Source organism: Ruditapes philippinarum, unplaced genomic scaffold (assembly GCF_026571515.1).
Source record: "Ruditapes philippinarum isolate M1 unplaced genomic scaffold, ASM2657151v2 ctg4805_1_1_1_1, whole genome shotgun sequence".
Lineage (NCBI taxonomy): Eukaryota > Metazoa > Mollusca > Bivalvia > Venerida > Veneridae > Ruditapes > Ruditapes philippinarum.
In genome coordinates this window covers 1-17,170 of record NW_026860923.1, presented here as the reverse complement: position 1 = coordinate 17,170, position 17,170 = coordinate 1, and the positions used below count along the sequence as shown (strand labels likewise).

General features: G+C 29.2%; 1 protein-coding gene across 1 annotated transcript; it reads left to right on the top strand.

Annotated features, from left to right (window-relative positions):
• The first annotated feature begins 508 nt into the window (after nucleotides 1-508).
• Nucleotides 509-1,348, top strand: LOC132713932 (5-hydroxytryptamine receptor 1F-like). The gene has a single exon (XM_060696636.1). It carries the CDS (start codon nucleotides 509-511, stop codon nucleotides 1,346-1,348), a length of 840 nt encoding a protein of 279 aa, XP_060552619.1.
• The last annotated feature ends 15,822 nt before the right edge of the window (nucleotides 1,349-17,170 follow it).

Below are 17,170 nucleotides of genomic sequence, written 5' to 3'. Positions count from 1 at the left end.
ATTTATATTCCGAAGCAAGTTTTTGAATAAAAGTTAAAAACAGAAAAAAAAAATGGTACAGGGGAAAATTCATTAAAATTTACAAATACCCCCAAAGACACCCTTTTCCTCCACGACACAGGGTATGAAAATTCTTAAAGGCGGGGATTGGGGATTTTAAACTTTTTTTGTGTCATAAAGGGAAAGGGTTTGGAAAAAAGCTTTGTCCTATATGGGGTTTTTGTAAAGAAGCGAAATAAAATTTGCAAACAACGGTAAATTTATAATAAGCTTTTTTGGAACTGAAATTTTTTTAACCTGGGATATTAATAATTTTCCCTATACCCAAATTTTTTTTTGGGAAAATATGGTAAAATATGTGAAGTATGATATATTTTGTAAGTTCTACAAAGTTTTTTTAAACAACATCAAAGTGCCATTCTCCCGCATTTTTTTATGATGGCTATAGGGAAATTGAAAAAGATATCTGTGTATTTGCCATCCATTCACACATATACTTAACAAAAAGATGGCTAAAGTTATAATTTCTGTTTTAGCAGGAATAGCATTTTCGCTCGGAATTATAACGGCCTTAAACTACGGTGTTTACTTTGTAAAGGAATCAAACTCTACGGCAACTGATGGAATAAATGACAGTTATATATACATAGCAAATCAAAGTGGCATTACTGTATTATCAAAAGATGATGAACCATCGTATGGATTAAATCTATCATATAAAACAGATACCATGAAAAATGTGTTACACTTGAAGACACAAATACTAGAATATAAAGGAATTTGCCAAGTAAACGGTCTAATATTTAGTTTCCAGTTCACTGATGTCTACCAAAAGATTTATTCAAGCTTCTTTGTGATAGTGATAGTTGTTGTGGTTGTTCTATATATTCTTATTTATAAATTCGTCTCTGTAAGGAGAGCCAAAAGACGACGCATGCGCAGTCAAAGGTCAATGTATTCCTCGTATAAAGATCCACCTACAACATATGTGAATACGAGAGCGTCCATAAATAATGGAAGTATTAAAACAGAGGTTGACATGACCAGTGTTGTCGACGAACCACGCCCGAAAACAGAAAAGACTGCATTTCTGAGAAGAATGACTATCAGAGAAAAGGGTCTTGTAGCCAACATTCGGACCGCTGCCATGCTTTTTGTCGTAACAGCTGTATTTATAATAGTGTTTCTACCGGCGTGGCTAATGGCACATGAAGTGCTGCCATACAATATGCTCATCTTCTATATGTACTTTTTCTACAATGTCGCTAATCCAATAATTTATGCCTTTATGAACAAAGCATTTCGCAGAGATCTTAAAGACGTCATAGAGTGCCGGGTTTCGCAATGAAATCAATGTGATTAACTTGACTAGGATACTGCGTTTGATATTTGTACATGTGTCAGTTGGTTCCCGGGTATAAACATTTTGATATTGCGAACACGCATTTGTGTTATTTTATGCACATTTCCGTTAGAGCAAGCGTACTTATCAGTGTTATTTGAAATTGCCTTTTGTCTGATATATATTGGAAAGGTTACCTTTGATATTTTACTGCTATTGGTGATTTGTATTGTCTTTGAAATTTTTATTGAAATATAATATATATACAAGTATTGTTTGAACATAAGCTCTGTTTTTTTTCTGAATAAACAGAACATTTCTTACATGTAGCACATTAATTAAATGTGTATGTACATTGTTTGAAAATGATAATACGTTTTAAAAATTATCCTACTTTTATTTAAAAAATCTGACTTTATTCTTAAATTCTAAAGGGTTTTCAATTGATGTTGTGGAAAGCCTCTGTATATTTAGAACACATATCTGATTATTGCCATTAGCTCATGGATATTCACAAAACATACTGGTCATGTAACAATGACTGTTTCTATATTTGATTGTTGAACGATTTCAACGTTACTACTACACCAATGAAATAAGTATTATGTTACTATTACACACGCGATAGCTAAAAAGTCTCCCTGCAATTAGTATTACGAGCTCAATCATATATAACGTAAGAAGTGAGTCGCCACGCAAAACGTTTACATAAGCATGCGCACTTACAACATGTGACGTGTTTAAAAGTTATCACATGGTCACGTAATACTATTGTGTGCACATATACTAACATATGCGCATGAAATATATTTCGTGTACATATGTAGTAAATACCATACTTTTTATGCCACCATAGATATGACATTTAAAGAAAATGTATACTTAATTATTTATGCTCAGAAAAATTAATTACACACTTGCAATTCGCCGATCGTATGTTATTATTTATCTTCGAAACATATAACTTATGCACACATATATACCTCTATGTTAATAATTATTGTCCTTATACATACTTTACTTTAACAATTACAATTATGCTTTTACTTCCTTTTTTATCTATACTATAAAACGGATACACGTTCATTTATGAATACCAAATTATTGATTTCAATCAAGACATTTAAGTATACAAGTGAATGACACAACCCCGGCAACTTCAATACTAAACAAACCTTACATGTGTAAATGTGAAACGATCATGTACTTAAAATGAGGCCTGTTGAATATTTTTTATTTCAATAATCAAAGTAAATTTAAAAGGTTAAATAAAAATCAATATGTACAGCGTATGGTAACCTTCCTATAATAATAATAATAATAATAATAATAATAATAATAATATAATAATAATAATAATAATTAATAATAATAGTCATAATACAACCACTTTGTTAAAAAATAATTAAATATCATTTTTAAATGAAGAACAAATCGCTTTTATATCAACTCATTCTTATTAAATTACAAATCACCTTCTCTTGACAAGGAGTAAAATATTGATTTTTACATAAAAAGTCATATATTTAATTGGTAAGGAAAACCTTTATAATACGGGATTTAAAATATCAATTCAAATTAAGATTGTCCTTTGTTGTAGATTATTGATATTGAGTTAGAATTCTTTTGAAACAGATTTAGCAGTTATAACGTGTACCTAACATTTTAGTCTTATTATTTAACTAACCATGTTCGATGTTTTTGTCTGTTATAGAATTAAATAAAAAGTGAGCGTATCAATAGATTGATAAAGATTAAAAATATCTGTCATATGTTGAGGTTCGGACCGGAATATTCGTCCCGATGGAACCCGCCCATTGGGCGGTAACAAGGCTTGCCGAGTTACCGCCCATGACGGGTTCTCCGAGGGATGGATAATTCGATCCGAATCGCAAACAGATGTCAGATATTTTTTCTTGCATTAAAATTCTGCCATATTATGTCTTATTTTAAATAGTTTACCTTAATATGATATAATTATGTTCATGGAAATTAAAGTCATTTCATCTATAACTATTTTCTTACAATAGCGTATGAACCTACAACTTAAATAACAACGGCGAAATGACGTCATCCTAAGCACACATTTCCCTTCTAAAACGACTTCATTTTTCCGCGGTTCATTCATAAAGTGCGCTAAAATGACATAATGGTGTTTGGCACGCGACTCATCTGGCACCCCCATGCTAGATGAAATTTCCGGCATGGGAAAATCTCACAGAAACGCCAGTCTGATATGCAAGAAAATATCTTTTTACATGTTCTACTTTGAATATTATGTTTATTTCAGAAAGAAGACTCTCTTCTAGACTTTTGAATTCAAGTGTTGAGTTTTAATTGACATTTTTGTCGGATATGAATGTAACATTTACATATATTTATACTTGTTTCAATTTATTATTTTAATTAAACCAACAAATGTCAATACGCTCGACATTTAAAACCTTGTTCAACATTACACTATTGTAAATAGCTTTTTAAAGACCATGAGTATTGCAGGTGCTGTTATTTCCTTAAAGGATTGGTATAATTGAAACAATTATAAATAAATCACTTTAGATTTACTTTAATAAAAATATATAATTCATTCGCAGCATCTTGCAATGAAATAGGTTAAATATATTAAGTACATAATCACAGAATTATGTTCATTTTCTATATATTTACTTTTTGCTAATCAAATGATTTACGCCGTTGTGAACAAAGCATTTCGAAAGGATCTTAAGGACGTCATGGCGTCAGGTTTCACAGTAGAACCGTATGGTTAACTATATTAGGACATAAAGTTTGATATCTGTATATGTCAGTTGGTTCAAGGTTATTACAAAATAAATACGCATGTGCGTTCTTTATGCACAATTCCGTAAGAACAAGCGCATTTTAGGTGGAAATTTGAATGTCCTTTTGACTGACATATTTGGAATATCACCTTTAATATGTTTTTCTTCTATTGTGTTTGTCAAGTTTGAGTGAAATAAAGAATATACACTCAAACGGAATTATTTGGTTTAAGTAATTTATCTAAAATTATCTTTATCTTAAAACAAAAATTGTCTCGCATGACATGTAGGTTGAATTAATCAATATCGAAATGCATTTAAACCTTTCAATCAACAAGGATAATATCAATTTAAAAGGAAGAGCATGCAATCTTACGTCATCTTATTCAGCATAAGTGACTGTCCACATTCTTTTGACGATGAGTAAAATATGAGCTTTTCATTTAAAGTGACATTATGCTCATATTTTCATAGTAAAGTGGAGCTGAATTGACTTTATATTTCAAAAGATTGACTGTCAAAATGACAGTTAACCAACATCTGCCAAAACATTAAAAAGACTACCCCACTATTTTTATTAACTAAGTGTTATACGTAAATTCTAACGGACATTTATAGAAATTTCATTCAGATCTGTGTGTCATTAATTGTTTATGCGAACTTAATTATTAAATTAAAAGGGATTATGGCAAAATGAAAACATATTTTGATCTTCACCCGTTCACTCACTATATACCCTTGGATGGTTATAATGTCACTTTAAATCATCTCCATATATAAAAATTCAGTTAGTAAGAATCTAAAAGACATGCTTTGCAAAGCAAAGTGGCAATTCAAAACTTTTTTGTTTGTTTTATTTTTGCTAAAATAATGATACTAGAAAAAATATTCTGAAACAATATTAAGCAATTTGAACATGTGCATGCATATAACATTTTAGCTATATTACTTAACTTAATATATTCGATGTTTTTCTTTTGAGTTTTATAGCAAAACATAAGAATTGTGTTTATGGATTGGTTACTAAGAGAAAACGGTCCAGTTTAAATTTGTCTAAAGTCTTGTTTCTTGTAAACCCGATTTCAGACTTTTGGATTTTTTTTTAACTTTTACTACATTGTCGGATATGAATGTCAGTGACAAAATGTAAAAAAATGACGATAAACATTTCAGATACTTCCCCAGATGTGTCATATGTTATGTTTTCAATTCAGTTTGCATATTCATTTGTTTGTTTTTTCCTTTCTGATGCGAAGACATTGTCTCAACGTATACTGAATTTGATATGAAATTGAAACGCAAAATATCTATTTGTAACTTGCAATTTGCATTAAAAAAATTTGCAAAACTACATTGAAAAGAAATAACTCAAACAGCATCAAAAGGATACGTCATGCGGAATATGAATACTGCTAATATTTATTGTTCTATTTCAAACAACATTACATAATATAAATCAATGATCTAGCTTTGTGCCTCACGCATTGGTTAAAACACATATTTTTAAAAATACATAAAAGTGTGTTTTGTCTTAAGAGTTTATTGTTAGCTTAGCAAACATGGGAATTTTATTGTCGATTAATTACGTATATACAAAACATTACAATTATATAGAATAATATATTTTAACAAATATATATCAAGCCTAATATTTATTGCTTATTTAATACACATGTGTTAGTTACAAGGCATGAAACATCATACATAAAAGTCATATTTGAAAGAAGTAAAGTCATATTCAGCCAATAAATTTCATCGTAACGCAATTACTTGTTATTCAGTTAATTTCTGTAAACAGTTGTGCGTTATTTGTATCGGGCGGTCGCATTATGAGGATTATAAAAAAGATAATAATCACGAGTTTACGAAAAATATAAAAGCAAAAAAACTGTGAGTTCATTATGGAAACCCATTTACTTTATATTGTTGTAGTAAAGTTCAGTTTCCGAAATTTAAAATTGCCCTTAGTATGCAGTTTGCAGTTTTGCATTTTAATCACATCTGTCTTTGTTAAACAAATAATATAGAAATTATTTAAGGTGCTTATAAAGACATTATAGCAAAGTATTTCTGAAGGTAAGTTTTAGCCTGAGGGACTATGTACTCATATTCACTCGTTAAGCTATTCATTATCATTTCTTTGAATTTCTATTACAATAAGCTTATTAAGCTGCTGTAAGAGAAAAGTGTCTTACTGTTCTCAAATTTCAGTTCTGTAAGAAACTGATTTGGGAATCAGATAAAACAATTCAATAATAACTTCTAGGCAAATAAAATAATAGCATTTACATAAACTTTTTGAGTTTCAACTAATAAAAAGGATATTTGTGTCTACCCTCTTGACCTTTTTGAGTTTTATTACGTTAAATGATTTTAAGAAATAACATAAAGTTTTACGTAAATTAAACTGGACTGGCGAAATCCAAAAGTTTTCTTCTCAAATGCCACGTTCAGGCGTTAAATATTATTTCCAAATCTTTCTTTTAGATGACTAACTTACAACAAAAACTATGTCACTAACTATAAATAATTTGTAATCGTACATATTTACTTTATTAAAATTCAAATTTATAAAACAAATTAAATCAATAAAGTATTGTCAAAAAGCTTTACAAAATATTGTTTCACATTAGACTTTTGCTAATAATGTTTTCCAGGCGGCGATGACCAGAAAAAATATCATGCGGATCATATTTTTCTCAAAGGATTGATATAATTAAGGCAATAATTAACAAACTTAGAAATGTGTCTTTGTTACTTTTACAACATAAGTAAGAATGTTTTTACAGGAACTTGATTTTCCATATTGTCATATTACTAGCACAATAAATAGTTAAACAGAATTATATTTCTATCAACAAGCTTTTGCTTAACGACAAAATAGGGTTAGCCGATATGGTTTTCTTTTTAGATCGTGCATTGTTTTTATCTTAAAACATCCATTCTTAGATATCATATTAAAAAGCAATGTTTTTTTCATGCTTATTTGGACAATGGTAGCTATTGATAGTCTAGGTTATTGGATATCTGTCCTATAAAGGCAGACATTCATGAAATGTCATTAATCGTGAATATATCACTGTGACTGGTATTGAATAAAATGATAAACGACCTACTAATTTATAACGCAAATGTTCTACGAATTATTACAATTCGTTTGGGGTTAACACTTATTGAATATGCTTCATTTCTTGGGGAAAATTTATCTGCAGGCAGCAAAAACATCACTTCATGTTCATAACTTTTTGTAAGGGTGTAGGTTTACCATCACGCAGGTAAAAGTTCACATGGTGACATTTGGACATTCTTTGTGGAGGTAGAGATCAGGTGCAGCGTGTTAATACATGCGCTTGTGTGTTAGTAGTTCAACTAACCTTCCGTATATTATTTGTGTAATGTATTTACATACAGTAATCAAAAATGTCCCTGGACCAATATGATCCCATATTGATATGGGTTCAATGGTCAATATGTTTGAAAATAAGTTATTTCTTTTTTCAATGTCCATCCTGTATAATTTCCTGTCACGTCGGATTACGAAGGCTTATATGTTGCAGGCTTGAACTATGTGTCACGATCTGCAGCAACCCAACACCTTAAATCTTAATAAATCATTCAATACAGTATAGAAGTACATTACTTAAATGCAAGTTAGTCTCTTAATATTACACCCTTGGTTAAAATTTGTTTAAAATATTTATATAAGGTACTTTAATTTTCAATTTCTTAAGTCAGATATCCTAGTTCTATATAAAATCTGGTAATAACTAAAAAAACACCCAAAAACTTCGCAATCATTTTTCCCAAAATTATTTTACAAAATTCAAAAACAGCGGTAATATATTAAGAAAATGCAAAAAAGGATTTTTTTGTCTTTACGAAAAATGTTTTGATTTGTTTTAAATTTAAGTTTTTTGTTTTACATTTTCACTTAACTTTAATGTTTTAATCAATCACAGTCAAAAAAGGAATCAAATTTTAATTTCCATTCCAGACATTCTTAGATATTCTTAGACATTTAACTGTCGCCTATCCATGCAATACTTTCGATTTAAAAGGTGAATGTTTCAATTTTCGTATTGGCACTTATGTAACAGATAACTGATAAAGACGTTTTAAATCTTAAACAGTTGCCAAAAAATGGTATTAACTGGTATACTTCCGTCAAAGTCCTCAATACCATTTTTCATGCTCTGCAAGAACTGTCAATCGTTACGAACAAACTATAGATCATTCGTTGCTTGGCATGTTTTTGCAAGTGAAAGGGAGGTTAATATCATAACATTGCATTTGTAAAATATATTGCTTTTTTAAAGTTTTAGTCGTTACTTGCCAGTTGTTTCTTGTGTATTGAAACCAATTAACTGTACAGTGTATTACATTTGTATATGTAACAATGTGTTATCGGTATGTTGCATTTTGTGTTTCACTTATATCTATTCTTGAAATGGCGGGGAAAAGACAACAATAATGAATCGTGTGTTTATTAGTTCACTAACCATTGGTTCAAGAATGTCATTGTACTTTAAAAGTACAAAAAAATTAAAAAGTGTTAGAAAATAAAGGCATATTTGACGCATAATGGGCAACTTTTTGTCTTTCTGTAACCATATAAAGTTTTATACTATGAGAATTATACATACAAAAATATATCATTTTTGTTGACATTTTTTGGCCGTCATTAATTTTCAAACTGCATATTCAATCTTGTATTTTACAAACTTCTGCATAATATGTCAGTAAGCAATTTTATGATTTATCATCGAAACATGTAATTTATGAACAAATATCTACCTCTATGTTAATGATAATTGTCCTTCCATATGTTTTACTTGAACAATTACAATAGTGATTTTTCTTTCTTTCCTTTTTAACTATAATATTAAACGGAAAAAAGGTCATAGATTAAAATCAAATTATTGAGTTTAACACAATTTTAAAGACATTTTTGTATACAATTTAATGACAAAGACCCTGTATCTTCAATAAAAAAATACCTTACATTTGTAAATGTGAAGCATTCATGTAATTAAAACGAAGCCCATGAAATATGTTTGTTTCAATAAAGTAAATCATAAAAACAATATGTACAGCGCATAGTAACCTTTCTATGCATGATAATACTCATTATATACAACCACTTTGTAAACTACCAAAATGCATTGTAACCTTAATATCAACAAGGACACAGTCAATTTTAAATGGAGAGCAAAACGCTTTTGTGTCAACTCATTCTTTTTAAATGACAAATCCTGAAATCTTTTTTAACATCTGCTGGTTTACATAGTAACTAATTAGAAAAGAGGACTTAATTTCTGACTTTAGAATTCAAGTGCTATGAGTTTAAATTCACATTTTGTGTCGAATATGTATGTCAGGAACAAAAGCAACAAGTGACATCAGACAATCCAGATAATATGTAACGTTCTGTTGACAGATTCAATTGCTTGACTTTCTTTTTTGATGCATTGACAATGCCACAACAGCTGCTGCCCTTCACGCGAAATTAAAACGCAAAACATCAATTGGTAGCTTTGCAGAAGACACCTAAATCTTTACAAAACGACACTGAAAAATATTAATAAACATAATAGCAAAGGAAATCGTCTGTGCAATATCAATCGCGAAATTGCTAATGCACAATGTCTTCCTCTCTTAAACGTCTATAAATCATGGACTTCAAAGATTTAGCTGTGTAGCTCACATCTACAGACTTTTTTTTGAAAATTAATATATAATTATATTGTATTTCATAAGTGTTTAATCTTTAGCGTTTGATGTAAGTTTAAAAACAACAGTACTTTATTTACAATTAGACCCAGGTGACGATTTACAAATACCTAGAATAAAATATGTTTAAACGTTTAATTAACACTGACAGTTTAATGCTGGCATTAAGAATCTGATTTTCTTGTTTAATATACATGTATTATATGAAAATAAATAAATTTCAAGAAACATAAAACTGTATATATATGTCTAAAGTTATTTTGTAATCTTTATTGCGTTAGTCTATTTATGCCATACATTCTTACTTCTTAATTAACATATAAATTCTCTTATTCCATAGCGGTAATAATAATGATGATGATAATAATTTAAAAAAATGAATAAAATTAATATATATTATTAAATGTTCAAATTGCGTTTGCGTCACTTTGTCTTACATTTTATTAGAATTGCTTTTAAGACAAAATGTAAGATATACCCACGGTATTACAGACATAATATGGACTTTTACTTTTTTAAGCTGATATGAAATATTTAAAAGATACATTTACACAACTAGTGTCTTGAAAAGGAAGCTCCAGCTTGGAGGTAAATGTTCATTATGTATCTATTTCGTTCCTTGAATGTCTCTTATAATAAGCTTTTTTGTTGTTTAAAGGAAATTGTGAATTAATACTCACAAGTTTCATCTTGAGACAGATGTGCCGATTATAAATTTCCATCAACAACGCTATTGAATTGAAATAATGATGTTATGCATTTCAGATATTTCCCCAGATGTGTCATATGTTACGTTTCCGATTCAGTTGGCGTATTCATTTGTTTTTCTTCCTTTTTGATGCATAAACATTATCTCAAAGGATGCTGAACTTAATATGAAATTCAAACGCAAAATAATTATTTGTTACTTGCAATTTTCATTTGATAAATTCACATAACATCAAAAGGAATATGAATATCTGCTTATATTTCAAACGTCTATACACCATATATATCAATAATCTAGCTTTGTGCCTCACGCATTGGTTATAAACACATACTTTTAGAAATATATAAAAGTATGTTGAAATACATATTTTGTCTTTAGAGTTTGTTGTTAGCTTAGGAAACATTGGAATTGTTTTGTCGATTAGTTATATGCAAAAACAACAACAAAAATAACAACAATTTTACAATTATATAAACGAATATATGTTTACAAATTAAATTATTCATAGTATTTATTGCTTCTATAATATGCATTTACAAGGTATGAATAACTAAAAAGAAACATCAGACATAATTGTAATATTTGAAACAAGTATTGTCATATTCATCCAATAAATGCAATTGCACCATAAGCACTTGTCTTTTAGTTGATTTCCGTTGTCCGTTATTTGTATCGGACGGTCGAATTATGATACTTATAACCAAAATAATTAACAACGAGCTTAGCAAACATTTGAGTTCCTTATGGAAACCCATTATCTTTATAATGTAGTAACGTTCAGTTTCCAAAATTAATAATTGCCCTAAGTATTGAGTTCATCATTTTAATTACATCAGTCTGCAGTCAACGAAGTTGCCACAGAACATTATAGAAATGGTTAAAATTGCTTATAAAAAACATTACCGCAAAGTATTTCTGAACGGTAAGCTTTGGCTTGAGGGATTATGTACTCATATTTACTCCTTAAGCTATTCTTTATCATTCCTCAGAATATCTATTACAGTAAGCTTATTTTGCTGCTTTAAAGGAATTGTGTATTTATGTTTTGTAAGAAGTTGAGTTGGGTATCGGATTAAACACCTCGATAATAACTTCTAGGCAAACAAAATAATAGCATTTAGAGCTTCGACTTACAAAAATATAATTGTACCCTCTTTACTTTATTTCTACTTTTAAAACATAATTAAATAAATTCTTTGACAGGAACTTGCTTTGCCATATTGCTAAAGTAACTAGTACAATAAATAGTTAGTAGTGTTGCCGAAAGACAAAATAGGGCCGAAATGGTTTATTTTGTAGGTCAAACATAGTTATTATCTTAAAACTTATGCTATCCATTATTAGATATCTTGTTTAAAGCTATATATTGTTCACACTTATTTAGGCAAGGGTCGCTACATATTCCAGATTATTGGATTTCTTACATATAAAGGCAGGCATCCATGAAATGTCATTAATCTTGAATATATCAATGTGATTGGTATTGAATAAAATGATAAACGACCTACTGAATTATAACGCAAACGTTCTATTAATTATTACGAGTCGTTTGGGGTTAAAATCATTAGACATGGTTTATTTCTTGAAGAAAGAGAGTGTATCCCCTAGCAAAAAAAACATTAATTCCCTGTACCACAGTAGACCAACTAATCTTCCATAAATTAGTTATGTAGTATAGTAATCAACAGTGTCCCCAGTAATATATAGTCCTATAAAAATTATGGGGTCAATGCCTAAATGTCAGCGACCTAAACCTCTGCTAATTATCAATATTATTATTTTTATTGTTGAAAAACATTATACATTTGAAAATGTATGATTTCTTTCCCAAAGACACTACCTGTATAATCGGTTCCGTCACACTGGATTAGAAAGACTTATGTGGTACAGGCTAGTATTATGTGTCACTATCTGCAGGAATGCAACAAACGCTTCAAAGTATATTAATATATAATTCAATACTGTAATAGTGTTCATGATATTAATACAGGTAATATTCGATTAGTATTATACCGTTGGTTACTGTTTGCTAAAAGTTCGTGTCACATATCACATGTCACATATCGTGTCTTTATTTTTATTTATTTTAGTTTCAGTTTCTTAAAGATCAAATAAATAAATTCATAAATCTGGTAAAAACCTCAAACAAACTTATCAATCATGTTAGTTCCCTAAAAACAAAATACACAGCAGCGGTAATATATATAAAAATGTACTTTTTTCTATTCAATTATTGTTGATGAATAATATTATAATTGTTTTGATTTGTTTTTTGTGTAAAAAAAAGTGTTCCTACAATTTCACTTATCTTTCATGTTTTAATCAATCACAGTTCCACAAAGCTAAATTTAATTTCCATTTCAGCTTTGCGTTCTTAGAAATTGAACTTTTGCCTAGTCAAGCAGTACATTCGATTTAAACATGTTTAAAGGGCGAATGATGAATCAGCACTTATGTAACAGGTGACTGATATAAAGATTTAAAGCCTAAATAACAGTGGGTATTATATGGAAAAGTTATTTTAAGTATGCTTCTGTTTGGATATATTTAAAGAGACACGCTGTAGAATAACGGAGAAATTTGTTCATCACGAAAATGATATAAAGTGTAAACTTACAATTTTGATTGCGTTACATGGCCATTTTAAGTATCAAATATCATAGTTTTGGTTTCTATTACATGTATATGTATATTTCAAACTGTTACCATTTAACGAACCAGTTAAAAATGAAATATGCATGCGAAATGATAATCATTTTCGTTTTTGAAAACCAATAAAACAAACTATTCAAAGTAACCAACGTTTTCTTTAATTTGTTATATTAAACTTAATATAGTATATTAAAGGCACATTATGCTTCATCAACAAATTTTTACTTCTTTCGAAAGGACGAACATGACTTTTATCATATTTATTATAAGATATTTGATAAGATATTTATATACATACAGTTAGAATAAACTCTGTGTTAGTCATAACTAAAGGAAAGGCAAGACGCACCCAGCAACAACAGCAGGGCACCAGGAGGCACCACACCAGAATTTGGAGAGTACACAAGGTAGGGGGACCACAATTTCGACAGGAGGGTAATCATTATTTATCTTAATAAATATCTGTTTAAATATAACTTTTTTTATTTCCTGGGTATTTTAGTGAAAAATGGTGTGCAAAATAAAACTAATGTTATAAAATACAATGTTTCTAAAAGACAAAGAATATATAATTATGTTAATATCATAAATGTTTCTAAAAGAAAAAATACATATATTAAAATAAGTCCGTGTATTGTGTCATGACTATTTTATATAAATCCGATACTACTGCGTGTGCTATATATTAAATAGTTACCAATGTCAATGATATCTTACAAACTCTTAAACCATGCGAGGAAGAAACACATTAAAATTCTGAAACATCCTGACAAGAAGAAGTTTGTCTCTCCTTTGCATTTTGTTAGACGGTTGATTTTATGCAAATAATGCAAATAACGAGGAATACTTTTATCATTATGCGGCAGAACATTAAGAGCAATTTTCTTTCAGAAATAAGTTGCTTAGTTTACATCATGCGGTGTATTTCCAACTGCATATATTATGTCCTGCGCATCATAAGATTTGAATTAAATTTTTTTTTACCGTAAAATGCTTAAACCCCATTTAGTATTGCATTGTTTCTATGACATAAAAGTTGAATGATAATGTAATTAAAGAAACTACGATCAAATAAACTATGACTGTACAGAGTGCTGAATGTTTAAGCAACATTGTTTTAAATACACAAAGTCGGGAATTTAATAATTTGTTCTTTATAATTTTACAAGACTAGTATAAAACTAAAAGTTGTTTGATATCGGTCCCGATAATACTGTTTTTAAAACATTGCATATTACGAAATAAACACAATGTATGTATCAAATATTGTAAGGCTTTTTAGTATTAAGTAATGGCGATTTCGATGTATTATATATTGTGCATTCATTGATTTATACAATAAATTTATGAAAATAATGGTGAGGTTATTACATAATGACTTAATAAAAATGTTTGCCTATGTCTATCTACATTATGCGCTGCAGTTAAAGTTAAATGAACACCTGCCACAACATAGCATTTTTGAATGCGATTTCAGGCATATATTTAATAACAGTCAACAGATATCGGCAAACATATGCCATCCATATTTAAGACGATACTTAAACATGTAGAGAAAATAAATCATTACATTTCAGAGAAAATGTCGACAATAAGACATTAATCTCGTTTTATAATCCATGCTAAAGCTTGCTTGTGACGCAAGTTAAATGAAACATATGTCTTGAGAGACGATAATAATTTGAAAATGCATTTTTATACTGTAACGTAATTTTACACTCTTAGGGCCTAACTTGAATTTATGAAATGCATTTTATGTTCGGTGAGCGTAGCTGTTTGTTTTAATTGCTTCACATTTCATCCCATTTTTATTCATTTAATGCTGATTAGAATTGAACATTCACTTAATTTTGATAATTCAGAATGTTTATGAAACGTACTGAATTCTGGTTAAATTCATTTCAGCAAAAAATAGTCAAACTGTTGAATTACAGCGTAAAAGTTATCAGGTTGTCAAAAGCAGACTTACGTTGACTTGCAGTAAGAGGCTATTTGATACGTATTTCTTCATGACAAAACAAAAGTTATGTTAATATATTAAGTAAATTGACTTCAGTTAAATATCTGATGAATTAACGTGATTATAATGTGACGATTAAAAAGACAATTACATTGGAACAAAGAAATTATATTCTAAGTGAAGTATTATGATTCGAGTCTTATTTGGAATTTTGAGATTTACAGATATATTCTGTGAAAACATGAAATGACCTTCAGAATAATTGTATTTTCAAATGCAGCACAATAACAAAGCAGCTCTGCTTAAGCACAATGTGAGAAAAAATGAATTATTAAAACAATGTCATATAAATTGATAAAATAGGAAAATTTATAACGTTTTACTCTGAGATGATGAACCAACTAATTTCACGAACACATGCCTAATAAATGATACGCTTCTGACAGTCGAGTATCTCGGAACCGCATATCAAGAGGAACTAGTATCATGTTTTCCCGTTTGCAATTTATAAAATGTTCTCTTTTGTCTGACTGTTAAAGTTCAAAGTTGTGAGTCATTAAATAAATTTTGGTGGGTTTGTTAGCAGTGACATAAAGGCCATATGGGTACTCTCTAGATTTACTGGTAGAGGAAAACCTGTAAGTTAGAAGCATTTCTATGCATTGTTTCAGGCACGAGCAGGCACCAAAAAAGCAGGAGGAAAACGTGTTAACAAACTTATAAATCAAATTGATTTCACACATGTTCATAATTCGTCTGCAAAGTAATTTTGTCACGATTGCTGTTTACGTCATTCCTTCTGGTATCTGATATCAAAGCATTTAACTATTTTATCTCAAGTATTGAAGTCTTTCATACATTTTTGATTTTCATCAATCTTAAGGACAAACCATTTTCACTTTTATTTGGCGCGTAAACAATTATTTTGAATTAAATAATGAATGTCTATAATTCAAATCAAAGATACAAGGCTTAAGATACAGGCTTATTTTCGATGACAATTTAAAAACTAATTAAACAGAAAAATATTGTGAAATGAACACAGAAAATAACTTCCACATTGCAAACAGCACTTACAAGCCCTATTTATTACCAAAAACGATCAAAATATGCTAAAATATCCCTTACTGCGTTAAGTAGCGCAATAGAACTGTTTTGAAAAATACTGCAAAAACGTTCAATGTTCTTGAAATATTTTCATTAATCTGGAGGCATCCAGCCTTAAAAAGGAACACAGTATATGTTAAAAACGAGATATGTGTTTTAGAAAAATATATTCTTCATCTGCATCGATATCGTTAAGTATTTAACACATTGTACAAAATAGTATTTATAAAAATATGTTTGATGAAAACCTTTTCCGTTTGTTTTTTAGAAATTTAACATTTTCGTTTTAAATAAATATTTTAAAAATAAAATATTTGGTTATAATCCATTATGTTTTCCGTATTATCGATTAAATTCAATCAATGTGTACTCGTTTATCTTGATGAACACATGTGTTTAACGCAATTAATCTATAGTTTAAACTAATGCAAATTACACAAGATCGCTACGGTGCCGAGTTGTTTAGATGCATGACTTTAATATGTTTCTGTACCATTTTAAAACTACTAGTATAAAATAATTGGTATTTAATTGAAATTATCGGAATGTTTTAAAGCATTCATATAGTCATTTGAAAAGTATAAAAAATATGCATATGTATGTATTTTTACATAAGCAGACACATTGTCAGGGAGAATATTCATCTACCATAAACATTTTCTTATGTTTTTTATAAGAATAACAGACTTGGGGTGACTGGGTCATATTGGAAATAAATTAACATTTATCACGTCCCTGTTGCCAGCTTTAGGGGTAATTTATCGCAAAACCTTATATGCTGGAACAAACAAAGCCATTTGTAATAAACTTTGATGCAAAACTTGATGTATTAAAGGTATAAATCATAAAGCAAACAAACAGCACTGATATCACGAATGAATATTAAAATG

Coding starts and splice junctions, on each gene's coding strand:
- LOC132713932 (XM_060696636.1), top strand. CDS start 509: ATGGCTAAAGTTATAATTTCTGTTTTAGCAGGAATAGCATTTTCGCTC.